Here is a 15,957-nt window from a genome sequence, read left to right on the forward strand (position 1 = left end):
AGATCAGGCATGCAAATTATGAGGAAGCATTTGGCGCCCTGAGCTTCTCTAGCCCAATCTAATCGCCAGGTGGCCTTCAATGACCGGAATGTGGTTGGAATGAAAGTAGAGTGCAGAAATGGTTTAATCATGAAGTCTTCGACAGGTGGATGGCTTCACAGGGTGATGTCAATATCAATGACAGATTCTGGCCCCTGATTTGGAAGCAACTCAGAAATTGTCACAAGCATTACCAAAAGAATAATTGAAAAAAGTTGAAAATCATCACTATTTTACTAGAATTCAAAAGGGTGTAAAAGTTTATGGTAGAGAAGTTAGTATGTTAAACTGCATAATATCTCTGATTCTTTGGATATGAATGGAGAATGATTTTGGTTAAGTGTGAAATATGGATTTTTGTTTTTCTGAGCAAGAAGCAAAATCCTGCATCTCAAATCATTGTGTTATTGAGTGCAGGCCAGACTTGTAAACTTGAACCTTACCTTTCAAGAGACCTACACATTCCATTAAAGGGATGCAGAAGAAACAAATGAAAATAGCCTAAGAAAAAAAGCAAAATCCTTATACTGATTGCATACAGTATTATTTTTGATTAGTTAATGGGTAAAGATTTATTAATTTGGAAAGAAACATAATTTAACTTCAGGGCATTACATCTGTACTATTAGTAGTGTGTTAATATATTCTGACAAGTGTGAGTGATGCCCAAATGTAAAAGCCAGTATCTCCTGCCCTCTTCTTTACCCTACTATTCCCTTCTCCCCAGTGTGTTATGCAGCTGATCCATATCAGATGGTAATCTGAGGAGTGCAACTTAATACACATGTGTAGGACTCTCTATATATCTGCTTATGTCTCTGTTAAACCCCTAAGTATAACATCTGGAAGTAGAGAGTAATTACTATATTTAAGAGCATTCACTCAAATGGTCATATAACTAGGTATGCACGCTGACCTAGTCCTTAACAGGTAATATTTGGTTTAAAAATAAAAAGGAAAAAAAAGCAATGACATATTTTGTATTCTTTCAAAGAACAAAAATGGGAAACATAAACATTAGTTTAAAAAAATTTGAAAGATTTCATGTAAAAGAGAGGCCCCTGAGCTGTAATATTTCACCTAGCAACTTGTGCTAGGACTTTACTATTCCCTTTCCTTTGAAAAATAACTTCTTTCTAGCCAAGATACAAATATTTCATGGTATATGGATATTCTGGCCAATAATTCCTACTAGGGTCTCCAGTTTTTCGCCAAGAAGAAAATTTCAAGACTGGAAAATAGTATTGGCTTTACATGACATTGATATATGCTATTGAAAATTACCTGTGTTAGCAACACACAAGTGCTTGTCACAAACTGAATAAATGATATTATCACTGTTGTTAGTAAATAACCAGGGAGGAATCACAGAATTTTGTAATGGCCTGTGTCTGGGAAATGTCAGGGGACATAGCAGCCAGTCTCCAACCTGGTACAAGAATGACTTGCACATTTTTGGAATTTAATCATTAGCTTCTAAGCTGTGCTTGAATACTTCCTGTGAGTTATTGCCCATAACTTGGTGAGAAAATTCCACTGAAGAATTTAATGATGAGCAGAATTTTGTTACCTTGATCCCAACTATTAATATTATTCTGCTTTAGAGAACTAATGTTCCAAGGTGTACACTCCAGGAAATTCTAGTCTATGACATTTCTTTGATTCATCCATTCACCCATCTATCTATCCACCCACCCACCATACATCTAATAAATGTTCATTTAGTGCCTACTCTACAACACGTTTGAGTCACTGGAGATATAGCAATAAACAAAACAGACTAAAACCTTCACTAAGTTTACTTTTTGAAGGGGAAAATACAGACAATCAACATATTTCAAAAATTAGTCACAGAGTGTGTCAGAAGGTGATTAGTTCTATGGAAAATACAGAGGTGAGTAAAGAGAATGGAGGGTGTCAGGGGAGGGGGTGGAAAGTTGACATTCAAGTAGGATTTCCAGAGACAGCCTTGTTAAGAAGTGATATCTGATCAAAGACTTAAAAAGAGTTGAGTTAGTCAGGTAGACAGCTGGAGGGAGAGCCATTATGACGGGTAAATAGTTCAGATGCCCTGTAGGAGGGCAAGCCTGTTCTAGGAATGGAAAAGCAGCTTGGGGTGGGAGAGGGGGAGAGGGGAAGAGAGGGGAGAGAGAGACTGAGATTAAAGAGGTGATAGATCAGGTCATGTAAGGATCTGTCTCACTGAGACAGGAAGTCAATGGAGGGAATTCAATGGATGAGTGACCTGATATGATTTACATTTTTAAAGGATTACTGTCATCAGTATTGCAAATAGCCTACCCTAGAGGGAGGGGTTGGTGAACTACACCAAAATTGGGCTGTGCTCATTTATTACGTATTGTTTATAGCTGCTTCAGTACTACAACAGAATTGTAGAGTTGCAACAGGAACCATGCAACTTGTTAAGTCTAAAATACTTATCGTTGGACCTTTTACAGAAAGTTAGCCGACTCCTGCTCCAGGGGGCCAGGGAGATTACTGTGATAATTCAAGAGTGAGAGGACTGTGACTCGGGACAGAGTGGAACACTGGGCTGGTACAAAGTGGTATTACAGACGTATTCTGAAGACTGCACCAATAGGACTTCCTGATGGGTTAGATATGGAAGAAACAGAGAAAAAGACAACACCAACATTTCTGGTTTGAGTAGCATGAAGGATGGAATTACCCTTACTCTGGAATGCAGCATGTTTGGGCTAGAAGACTGGTGGTCCGGTTTTGGACATGTTCAAATTTGACATGTCAGAGGAACCATTCATTTTGTGAGATAGTATAACACTATATAACACTGATATCTAAAACCAACAAGAACAATTTGAGAAAGTAAAAGTCACACTACAGGCTAATTTCACTTAGGAACATAGATGAGAAAAATCTCAAAGAAATCATGAGCAAATAGAATTTAGCAATTGGCTAAAAAGAAAATATAGCATGACCAGGTTGGGTTTATCCCAAGAATGCAAGCTTATTGTAGCATTAAAACATGATGTATAGAACAGTCTTTTGGACTCTGTGGGAGAGGGAGAGGGTGGGATGATTTGGGAGAATGGCATTGAAATATGTATAATATCATATATGAAACGAGTTACCAGTCCAGGTTCGATGCATGATACTGGATGCTTGGGGCTGGTGCACTGGGATGACCCAGAGGGATGGTATGGGGAGGGAGAAGGGAGGAGGGTTCAGGATGGGGAACACATGTATACCTGTGGCAGATTCATTTTGATATATGGCAAAACCAATACAATATTGTAAAGTTAAATTTAAAAAAAAGAGCAATAAAAAACAAAAAAATAAAAAAAAACACCAATTCATGTAATTCACCATTTTTGCAAAAGAAAAAATTTTATGATTATCCCAGTAGATTTAGAAAAAAAAGTTTTATGGTAAAACTTTACCATAAAGGTAAAATCTGAAGAAAAGATTTAGGAAAAAAGTTTCATTCACAATAAAACTTTAATATACTAGGGACAGAAGTGTCTTTCTTAAATGTGTCTATAAGAAACCCTGAGTTAATGTCATCCTTGATGGTGAATGTTGAAAGTTTCTTGTTTAACATCAGAAATAACAATTCTAATAAAAACTGAATTGGAAAATACTAAGTGACATGATGAGAAAAAGAAATAGAAGTCATATATATTAAGAAGAAGAGAACCATCATTATTCATAAATAGTATGATTACATACATAAAAAATTGGAAAGAACCTATAGGCAAACATTAGAATAAAAAGAGAGCTTAGTAACATTGCTTAGTATCATATTAGCATAAAAGTAAGTTTGATCTAAGTACTTACAAACAATTGGAAAATGAAAATTTAAAAATAATTCCATTTAGGATACCACAAAAATATAAAGTAGATAAGAACAAATCCAACAAAAATACGTGTAAGAGTCCCATGAAGAAAATGAAACCTGCATTCAAAGCTATTGAATAAGAGGTAAATAAATGGAGAGATATATCATAACCATGAATAGGAAGACCTCTGGTAACTGTGTTCACTTTCTTTACATTGTTTTTTAGATTCAGTTTATTTCCAGTAAAAACACAGCAGGCTTTTATATGGATCTTGGCAAGCTGATTCTAAGATATATAAGAACACGAAAAGAGTCAAGAATATTTAAAATTTCTTGAGGAAGAATCACAAAGTTGGAGGACTTGACCCACTAGCTATCAAGACTCACCCCAAGCTACTATATTAAGACAGTTTAGTTTTGGTGCAGAGGTAGACAAACTTCTGAGTGGAATAGAATATCAGACCCTGAAATGGAAATACAGGAAGATCTTTTTGTTGGTTTTATTCCTACATCAAAAAATTTTTGACATTATCCTATTGGAAAATCTGGGCTTCACTGCTGGCTCAGATGGTAAAGAATCCACCTGCAATGCAGAAGACTCTGGTTTGATCTCTGGGTTGGGAAGATTCCCTGGAGAAGGGAATGGCTACTCACTGCAGTACTCTTACCTGGAGAATTCTACGGACAGAGGAGCCTGGCAGGCTACAGTCCATGGGGTCACAAAGAGTCAGACAGGACTGAGTTGCTAACACACACACACATTGGACAATTTTTTTTTTTGTAGCAACATTTTTTTTTCATTAAAAAATTTATTTATTTTTAATTGGAGGATAATTGCTTTACAATGTTATGTTGGTTTCTGCCATATATCAACATGAATCATGCTATCATAACTGGGACAACTTTTAAACTCCTATTTTCCAACTATTTCCTGGTAGCAAGAAATATAATTGACTTTTACATTATTTTTTTTTAGGTAGCATTACTGAACTCTCTTATGAACTCTAATATCTTCCTACAGATTTATTTGGATTTTTACACACATAATCGCATCAGTTATGAATAACGGCCAGCCAGTAAGGGGCTCCCCAGAAACATCCTTTCCAGTTTAAAGGCCACACGTGTGTGCTTAGTTGCTCAGTTGTGACTGACTCTTTGTGACCCCATGGACTAGCTCCTCCATCCATGGGAATCTCCAGGCAAGAATACTGGAGTGGGCTGCTGTAGTGGGCGAGAATCTATAGCAACATGGGCTGTGCTCAAAAGACATGAAGTAAGGAAACGGGATATTCTACTCACAGATTCTTTCCAGGAAAAGCTGTTCAGAGGCAGCTCAAGATCTTTTAAAGACATGTGATATAATGTCCTACTTCAGGAATTAGAATCTGGTTAAATGAGAAAACTATTTATGAGGCACCAGCACAGCGCCTGGCATGTGAACAGTACCTAACAAATGAGAGTGCCCATCCACCTGCCATCACACCTCTTGGCTCCACTCCAGACTCCCTGCCTCAGAGAGACTTTTTCCTAGGAAATACCTTGTATAACACATACACTTAGAACTTTTCAGATGAGATGGGTGGTGACAAGTCTGTGAAGCTCTGAATGAATGCCTGCCTCTTTTCAACTCAAAGATGAATTCTCTAATGACAGAGTAAGTCAACTGCTTTTGACATTGTGCCAAGGGAAGCTGCTTGGTCAAGTTTCAGTATGAAAGGGTAGTTTCCCAAACAAGAGGAATTTAGAAGCCACAGAAGATCATTGAAAAATCATATCCTTATTTAGCTATGTGGTATTTAAAGCTTAAAAAAATCCATCCATGTTTTTATGAGAATTTTTTAAGGACAGGAGGTATCAGATGTTAATTCTTAGCCTGGAATGGCAAAGATGAACAAGTTCCCAAAAAAAGTAATAAAATCATCATAAAATAGTACATATAGCCACAAAATATGTTTTTGATACATATAATCATATCAGTCATGGATAATGATTATCTTTATTCAAGGCTATAAGTTGTGCAATGGAATGGAACCTTCAAAACTCAGCTCCTGCATTACTCCCTCTGGGACAACTTCTTGTGCCACCTCCTTCAAGGCCATGAACTTGGCTTTGGCTTCCTGTCCCTGCTCCCTTGGCACCTTGGCTGTATCCCTTCCCTTCCAGCGCACTCTTTACACTATGCCCAGATTGTCCTTTTACTTCCCTGCATCCCTCCCTCGACCATTAACTAGTGAGATAAGAATCTATTGGTTTTAAAAATCTCCACAGCCTAGAATACCGTAGGCACTCAATAAATACTGGCTGAATGAATTCATTGTAAAATAACAATAAAAGAGTGTGCATTTTAGAAATTCTTTAAAATTCCAACTTTAACTTTTTTTTTCATTTTTTTTCTTCATCAATTTTATGATGTCAGACAAAGCACTGGAACCAATTCTTTCCTTCTCTTACCCTAAAGAATCAATTTTAGAGAGTTCACTTTTTAAAAATAGCTGTGCACACAGAAAGTATCCATTGAATGCCTGCAAAGTAAAAACGCAGCAATGATGGATACATCTGTGATCACTAGGTCTGATTCTCCTGTGGTCACCACCCTACCAAGGTCAAATCACACTGCAATAATTTTTGACGTTCATAAACCAAACACTCCCTCTAAAAGTCTGTCACTGTTTATATTGCTCATGATCAGTTTACGTCTCTGAGCAGAATAAATCTAAAGTATATATCAAATGCAATATATGTGCACATCATCCGTGCCTCACGAACATGGGTTAGCATGTGTGCAACAGGGTCATGTTGACATGACAAGACTTCCCTGCCAAGAGCCTCCATCAAATACCATGGTCACATGGCTTATGACCTATGTTCATTCTGGTTTTTAAAGGGATGGATCTAAAGAACAAAAAAACACTTACACAGTTGGTTGCATTGTTTCTCTGATTTTTCTATATGTTAGTAAGGATGCAGATCCTACTATCTGTATAATTAAAGAAACAAACAAAGAAAACTGCAGGCTTCCACCAGAGGATGACTGTTTGGGGATGAGTGTTGGAGTGAGAGTACAAGGTTACAGCATATGCAAAAAAAAAAAAAACCCATCAAATTTGGCCATTGAAGTTCCATCCTTTTTGCACTATGAAATACTCCCTGGCTCAGAGCCAATCACATAGAAATGGCTTCATCCTCAAGCATGAGAATAAGCAAACCATCAACAGAATTCATTAACATTTAGGCAATAGTCCTGATTTTGTGTGTGTCTGTGTGTGATAGAATATTAATTTATTTTCAGAATGAAAAAGAATAAGAATCAATAAATAATACAGAGCTCAAAAACTTCTAGAAGGTGCAAAGTAGACAAGGGACTCATGATTTTCACTCTTGTGACATTTAAGTGTATTATTTAAAATTCTATAATAAACAGTTGAATACATTTTCATTCACGTGACATTTAAGGAATGAAAGGTTTTTTAGTTTCTCCCAGTAGAAAAGAAACCAAAGGAAAAAAATTCTCAGGTCATGCCAGGAAGTCATAAGACAAAGCCACATCGGTAGCAAAGGGTGGCTGTGTGTTTTGGGAAGTGATTTCACTTGTGGGATTGTCCTTATGAACTTTCAGCTTCAGTGAAAAAAAATCACTGAGTTGTGTTTCAGGTTTAAGACACCTGTCAAAACCTTATCTCCTTTGGTAATTCGCAGATCTATAGAATTTCAAGTATTTTTTCTTCACACATGAACCAATGAGTTTGTTTTTAATAAACCCAAGGGAAAGTCTTTGTCTTCTGAGAAACTCAAGGCATTAGCTAAAAACAGCTATTTGAAAATGCTTCACAAACATACCACATATGAATTAACACCAAGACAAAAAAACATGACCAAAGAAATATAAACACAGTGATAATGAGGCCAGTAACTAAATACTCACTATGTTCTGCTCTGAAACCCCAAATCACATTAAAACTCATTGGTAGATGGTTTATAAAGGAGCACAGAAATCATAGAACTAGAAACCTTCAGAGATTATCTCATACTTGAACAACTCTGTTATTTTAGAGATGGAACAAACTGACACTTGGATTAAATGCCGTATCTAAAGAAATCAAAGGTAAGGGCTAAGTTGACAGCAAAACTAAGTCTCTTGATTCCAGATGAGTTCACATTCAACCTAGATTTCAATCATGTTTTAATGGAGTAGGCAGAAGAGGGACCCTGAGAAAGCCTTACTACAATCGATCATGGTTTCACATAACTATAAGAGAAAGCTGACATTTGAGATGCACAGAGTGAGCAGTATGTTGCCAGATTCATTTGGGCATGATAATGTAGACAGAAATCCATCACCATGTGAAGAATATATGGAGAGCAATAGTTTGTTTTTGGTTTGTGCAGATACATAACTTTTTCAGACTATATCAAAAATTTGGCTTTATTACAATAAACAGTGGTGGAGAAGGCAATAGCACCCCACTCCAGTACTCTTGCCTGGAAAATCCCATGGACGGAGGCGCTTGATAGGCTGCAGTCCATGGGGTTGCTAAGAGTCGGACATGACTGAGCGATTTCACTTTCACTTTTCGCTTTCATGCATTGGAGAAGGAAATGGCAACCCACTCCAGTGTTCTTGCCTAGAGAATCCCAGGGACGGGGGAGCCTGGTAGGCTGCCGTCTATGGGGTCACACAGAGTTGGACATGACTGAAGCGACTTAGCAGCAGCAGCAGCAACACATATCTTGGGTAGAATTCTAGTCATAGGAACACTAAAAATAACAAGTTGTTTAGTAATTCTGGACTCTCTTACTTTACAGGAGAAATATGCAGGAGAGTGAATGAAATCAGCAAAGATTTCAACTCATCCAGTGTTAAGGCCTGGCTGCCCTTGGCTGCGACCCTCTGCAGGCTGCTTTAATGCATTAATATTACTTTGTGGATGGACCAGTGGGGATGCTGAATGAGGTTTTCATACCCTTTCAGCCTTGTAGTCAACATCTGACATCAAGACAACCCTCACTAGACGTTTTTCTGTATCCTAAGATCCAGAATTCTGAAGAGTTTTAAAAATCATAGTCACCTCTTCTGGAAAGGAGATTACAATGAAAGATGAGGTGCTGAGACACACAGGCAAAGCACTTACACCTGTGTGGAGACTGGTGTGAATCCAACTTTGTAAAAAAAAAAAATACATAGTTTTTCTCAGTCAGTTCTCATATTTCTTACCCTTGGCTTTATTTTGCCCCTCGTGATGTTGACATGGTCATACCGAAAATGAGCTCTAGAGATAAGTAAAAATGAATACACATATCTTATTTATAAATATCATCTGGCAGTCACAAATAGTGACACATTTTATTTTACCTAAAAGCCTTTTCTTCTGGCAAGAGAGAACCTCAATACTGGCCCAGTGCATATTTAAAAGATTATATAATCAAGAGGCTTACAGAAAGAAAGAACAAGGTGTAAAAGCATTTTTGATTAATAGATACATTCTTTTTGGAATACCAAAATCCCAATGTTTTAACTGAATAAATATATCTTTTGTTTCTGCTTTTAAACATATCTAAAACAATCATTTATCTCTCTTAAATACCTATACCCCTAGGCAAGAAAATCTTTGTTTAAAGAAATCTTTCTTTTTGTTTTTTATTTTTTTTTTTTTTTTTTTTAATTCTTCCAATTTTATTTTATTTTTAAACTTTACATAATTGTATTAGTTTTGCCAAATATCAAAATGAATCCACCACAGGTATACATGTGTTCCCCATCCCGAACCCTCCTCCCTCCTCCCTCCCCATACCATCCCTCTGGGCCGTCCCAGTGCACCAGCCCCAAGCATCCAGCATCGTGCATCGAACCTGGACTGGCAACTCGTTTCCTACATGATATTTTACATGTTTCATTGCCATTCTCCCAAATCTTCCCACCCTCTCCCCCTCCCACAGAGTCCATAAGACTGTTCTATACATCAGTGTCTCTTTTGCTGTCTCGTACACCGGGTTATTGTTACCATCTTTCTAAATTCCATATATATGCGTTAGTATACTGTATTTATGTTTTTCCTTCTGGCTTACTTCACTCTGTATAATAGGCTCCAGTTTCATCCACCTCATTAGAACTGATTCAAATGTATTCTTTTTAATGGCTGAGTAATACTCCATTGTGTATATGTACCACAGCTTTCTTATCCATTCATCTGCTGATGGACATCTAGGTTGCTTCCATGTCTTGGCTATTATAAACAGTGCTGCGATGAACATTGGGGTACACGTGTCTCTTTCCCTTCTGGTTTCCTCAGTGTGTATGCCCAGCAGTGGGGTTGCTGGATCATAAGGCAGTTCTATTTCCAGTTTTTTAAGGAATCTCCACACTGTTCTCCATAGTGGCTGTACTAGTTTGCATTCCCACCAACAGTGTAAGAGGGTTCCCTTTTCTCCACACCCTCTCCAGCATTTATTGCTTGTAGACTTTTGGATCGCAGCCATTCTGACTGGTGTGAAATGGTACCTCATAGTGGTTTTGATTTGCATTTCTCTGATAATGAGTGATGTTGAGCATCTTTTCATGTGTTTGTTAGCCATCTGTATGTCTTTTTTGGAGAAATGTCTATTTAGTTCTTTGGCCCATTTTTTGATTGGGTTGTTTATTTTTCTGGAGTTGAGCTGTAGGAGTTGCTTGTATATTTTTGAGATTAGTTGTTTGTCGGTTGCTTCATTTGCTATTATTTTCTCCCATTCTGAAGGCTGTCTTTTCACCTTGCTAATAGTTTCCTTTGATGTGCAGAAGCTTTTAAGGTTAATTAGGTCCCATTTGTTTATTTTTGCTTTTATTTCCAATATTCTGGGAGGTGGGTCATAGAGGATCCTGCTGTGATGTATGTCGGAGAGTGTTTTGCCTATGTTCTCCTCTAGGAGTTTTATAGTTTCTGGTCTTACGTTTAGATCTTTAATCCATTTTGAGTTTATTTTTGTGTATGGTGTTAGAAAGTGGTCCAGTTTCATTCTTTTACAAGTGGTTGACCAGATTTCCCAGCACCACTTGTTAAAGAGATTGTCTTTAATCCATTGTATATTCTTGCCTCCTTTGTCGAAGATAAGGTGTCCATATGTGCGTGGATTTATCTCTGGGCTTTCTATTTTATTCCATTGATCAATATTTCTGTCTTTGTGCCAGTACCATACTGTCTTGATAACTGTGGCTTTGTAGTAGAGCCTGAAGTCAGGTAGGTTGATTCCTCCAGTTCCATTCTTCTTTCTCAAGGTCGCTTTGGCTATTCGAGGTTTTTTGTATTTCCATACAAATTGTGAAATTATTTGTTCTAGCTCTGTGAAGAATACTGTTGGTAGCTTGATAGGGATTGCGTTGAATCTATAAATTGCTTTGGGTAGTATACTCATTTTCACTATATTGATTCTTCCAATCCATGAACATGGTATATTTCTCCATCTATTAGTGTCCTCTTTGATTTCTTTCACCAGTGTTTTATAGTTTTCTATATATAGGTCTTTAGTTTCTTTAGGTAGATATATTCCTAAGTATTTTATTCTTTCCGTTGCAATGGTGAATGGAATTGTTTCCTTAATTTCTCTTTCTGTTTTCTCATTATTAGTGTATAGGAATGCAAGGGATTTCTGTGTGTTGATTTTATATCCTGCAACTTTACTGTAGTCATTGATTATTTCTAGTAAACACCCCAAGACACATACTAATCAAATTAACAAAGATCAAACACAAAGAACAAATATTAAAAGCAGCAAGGGAAAAACAACAAATAACACACAAGGGAATTCCCATAAGGATAACAGCTGATCTTTCAATAGAAACTCTTCAAGCCAGGAGGGAATGGCAAGACATACTTAAAATGATGAAAGAAAATAACCTACAGCCCAGATTATTGTACCCAGCAAGGATCTCATTCAAGTATGAAGGAGAAATCAAAAGCTTTTCAGACAAGCAAAAGCTGAGAGAATTCTGCACCACCAAACCAGCTCTCCAACAAATACTAAAGGATATTCTCTAGACAGGAAACACAAAAACGGTGTATAAACTCGAACCCAAAACAATAAAGTAAATGGCAACGGGAACATACTTATCAGTAATTATCTTTTTGTTTTTTAAAAAAACTATTTAGCACATAGGTTACATTACATTTGTCCTTAATGATGGAGCCAAGCTAAGAACATTTTATTTACCAAAACCCTGTGAATTAACACGCTGCCTCCAGGGCTGTGATATTTCTTAATAATTAAGAGCTTCTAAAACCACCATTGAAGTGGTCATTGAAGTGAAGTGAAGTCAAAGTTGCTCAGTTGTGTCCGACTCTTTGTGACCCCATGGACTGTAGCCTGCCAGGCTTCTCTGTCCATGGAATTCTCCAGGCAAGAATACTGGTTTGGGCAGCCATTCCCTTCTCCAGGGGATCGTCCCAACCCAGGGATCAAACCCAGGTCTCCCACATTGCAGGCGGATTCTGTACCATCTGAGTCACCAGAGAAGCCCATGAATACTGGAGTGGGTAGCCTATCCCTTCTCCAGGGAATCTTCCCAACCCAGGGATCAAACCGGGGTCTCCTGCATTCCAGGAGGATTCTTTACCAGCTGAGTTACCAGGGAAGCCCTCCTAGCCATCATTTTATGATTAATAGGAAGGTGTACAGGAATCTGTTTTGGTAAAAAAAAAAAAACCCTTCTAATCCAAGATGAAAAGAGTAACATCAGTTTTACAAAAGCACTGCTTGGAAGATGACAGGGATAGTTTGCTTTATAATGCAGGTTTGTAGAGTACTATTGTTTTAACTCTTATTGTAACACTTGAGCAATTATAGCAAGGGGCTCTGGAAAACAGGCCAGAGTGGGAGACGCTCCATCTCCAAACCTATTAATATAAAGGCAATTTATAATGAAAAAGTAGGATTTTTTTTTTTTTTTTGGTCTATGCCATGTAGCTGGTGAGAACATGGTTCCCTGACCAGGGATAAAACCCAGGTCCTGGCAGTGAAAGTGCCAAGTCCTAACCAAAAGTGAGATTACTTTAACTGTGAGGGATGTGTAAACATTTATACCCGGAAGTGTTTCTTGACTAATTTTTGAGATAAATAAGCAATTCCAGGCAGAGCATGTTCCTGGCTGAATCCCATTCTAGGCATGACTGAGTATGGTCTCTGCACAGGGCAGGGAGAATGAAGGGCGACTAAGAAGCAGGGGGCTCACCTGTATTCTCCAAAAGTGCCATCATCTTCCTTCATAGGCTGGATTTCAGGATCTGCGTGGGCATCTTCCTTTTCTTTAACTAAAAAATTACCAAAAAACATTATTATCTACTGATCCTGTGTTTCCTTATTCAAAGTCTTTAAGAGCACACTCTATGAGACATATAGCAGTGGGGAAATTATTCTATATGCCATAGATGATACGCAACCAGATGTATCATGTGGCCATCCATTTATTTATTGGCCCCACCTCCCCAGTTAGGGATTGAATGTAAGCCACGGTAGTGAAAGCCCAGAATCTTAACCACTAGGCCACTAGGGAACTCCCTATGCATATATTTTGATGTATTAGTCTCTTGGAGGTAACCTAGAAAAACAGAACACGTTAGAATAACCTAGAATATTTTGTTAACAGATAAAGTTAACCTCATGAAAGCATTTTGGCACAAGTTTCTTACTCACTTGATAGAAGAATAAGTCTTAAGATTCTAAGATTTCCCCCTATTTTACCAATCTATCTGTTAACTATATTCATGGGTACAAGTTGCTTTGGAAATCTATTCTTTTGTAGATTTTCCCCCCTGTCACTGAAAGGGAAATGGCCAGGTAAAAAGAAAATAGAAATTCACTGGATCTATTAAATTGAACAAAACATTAACCGTATAGGGAAAGCACTATTACACATCATATCAGAATCCAGTTCATGCATTACCTCCTTTAGAAAACTTCATGTTTTCCTTCTGCTACTGCCTGTTGGTTTTAGATGCTATTTCAGTACCTGTGACTCCTGTGAAGCCTAAGGAAGCAGAGTCACTAATATCTTCAGAGGACAGATTCATTTGCTCCTCCAAAATTGTCTTTTGATCCTTGGCAATTTTTAGGCTTCTATTACATACAAAGGGATCATCAAGTGTCTGAACAGAAAGTCCGAATGTATGGCTCTGGGAAGATACACTTATTGTAGTCTCCGTGATGACTCTCATGATCTCTTTTTAGTTTCACGGATTATCATACAGCATTAGAGGACAATTTCAATCTCTGTTTCTTACCTGGATATTTACCACCTTTGTTTCTTCTGATGAAGCAAACAATCAGCAAAATTAAGATCAGGAGAGCGACAGCACACATTAGACCAATGAACCAGCCCTGAGTTGCTATATCCACTTGCCGGCTTGCCATCGCTGGAAAACAAGTCAATGGTGTCAGTGCCAATGGGTTAAGGAGGAGGTGAGAAGTGTTGTAGCTTCTTGCAGCAAAAAACTGCCATGTACAAGAGCTTTTCTATATTTTACATGTGGCCCCACATTGGAATCTGCCAACTACCAATCAGGAGTTACATAAATATTCAACTGGTGAAAAATCTTCAACAGTTAAGAAAATTCAAATAGAGAAATCTGACTGCTAACACATTCAATGCTAACAAACCCTGCTGAGCATTGCATTCAGTTATTTTCACTATATATTTTCAACAGAAACATAGTCCTAAACCAATTAAAACATTTATTGTTTACAGGATAAGTTGTATTTACGATGATAAGAATAGAAGATCATTTTAAACAGAACAGAATGTATACATCTAATGGAGTATTTTTCTTTCAAAGGAACCACTTTCAGAGGCTAAAATATCATTACAATAATGTTGCCATTTCCCCCAAATGTTTTAGAAACTGTTAAAAAGAAAACTTTTCATACATGAAACCTGTCCACATAAGATAACCAACCTTATTACTTTATATAACATCTTGATTTGTACACAAAATATTTCTTAGATTTATTTTTCATCTCATTTGCCAGAGTTCTGAAGGCTCTAGGGAAATTTCTGAAAAATCTTATTTACCATAAAAGGATCAACATGTAATATTCAATATCACTCAGGATCCAATCCAAAAACTATTAGGTCTATCTTTATCAGTGGTATTACTGGAGTAAGTGGCCAGTTTAAAGAGAATAATACTCAATCACATGTATACAGATTAAGTTTCCATCTACTCTGAGTCAAATAATGTGAAGCCCTTTATTCAACCAATCACAGTATGCAAATCTCCTAAGAAAAACACAGAATAATTAGCATTTCCAGTATTGTTCAAAAGTGTCAATCAAATGGGACAAAGTGCAGCATCAATGGCTAATCAGAAAAGCCCTTGAGAATTTGTTTCAAGACACTGGTATAAAATTTTTTTAAAACCTTGATTTTTTCCCCCTCTTTTTACCTTAATCAAGGTAAAGGGTTTTCTTCTTTTTATTGGTAAGAATGCCTGTATATCATTCTTTTAATTTGACTGGATTTCTTCTGAATCCATTAACATGGTTGGGTTAGGTGAATGTGATTGCTGGATGCAGAAAGAAGCATGGTGACAAGTATCCCAGGCTACTGTATATTGCAAAAACAGCACCTTATTGCCGTTTTTCTCCACTCAAAGGATAGGGAGAAAAATGAAATGCTTAAAATCAAGTGTGAAGAGGAATGTGAAAAATTATGTGGATGTGTGTTGAAGAAATAAAATGAGAAGTGAAATACATTCTTTGGAATATGAATCAAATTGCAGGTAGCCGGTCCCAGTAGCCTCTTGGGCCTCACTGGGTGGAGGGCTTTTGAGTTGTATCATCACTAGATACAACTGAAGCAGGAGGATGGGCAGGGCTCCCCTTCCATACACATACCATAACCACCACGGGGAGGATGAAGATGAGGATGATGATAACGAGAACTAACATTTTGAAACTTACTCTACTAGGCACTGTACTGAGGGCAAAATCTCATTCAGTCTTCACAAAAATCCTCTGAGGCAGGCATGAGGAATAAACTCAGGCTCGGAAGGGTAAAGACCTTGTCTGAGAGTCAGAGCTTCACCCAAGACTGTGGATTCCAAAGAATATGGTACCAGCCATTGCTCGCTACTGCT

At 37.5% G+C, this 15,957-nt stretch overlaps 1 protein-coding gene across 20 annotated transcripts in view; it reads right to left on the reverse strand.

Annotated features, from left to right (window-relative positions):
* Positions 1–15,957, reverse strand: part of NRCAM (neuronal cell adhesion molecule) — a 320,549-nt gene that overhangs the window by 6,146 nt on the left and 298,446 nt on the right. For all 20 annotated transcript variants that reach the window (NM_001206562.1, XM_024990762.2, XM_059885646.1 and 17 more), the window contains 2 exon segments: positions 13,056–13,134; positions 14,104–14,235. In NM_001206562.1, coding sequence (NP_001193491.1) covers positions 13,056–13,134; positions 14,104–14,235 — 211 coding nt within the window.

The sequence above is a fragment of the Bos taurus genome, chromosome 4 (assembly GCF_002263795.3).
Source record: "Bos taurus isolate L1 Dominette 01449 registration number 42190680 breed Hereford chromosome 4, ARS-UCD2.0, whole genome shotgun sequence".
In the NCBI taxonomy this organism is placed as follows: Eukaryota; Metazoa; Chordata; class Mammalia; order Artiodactyla; family Bovidae; genus Bos; species Bos taurus.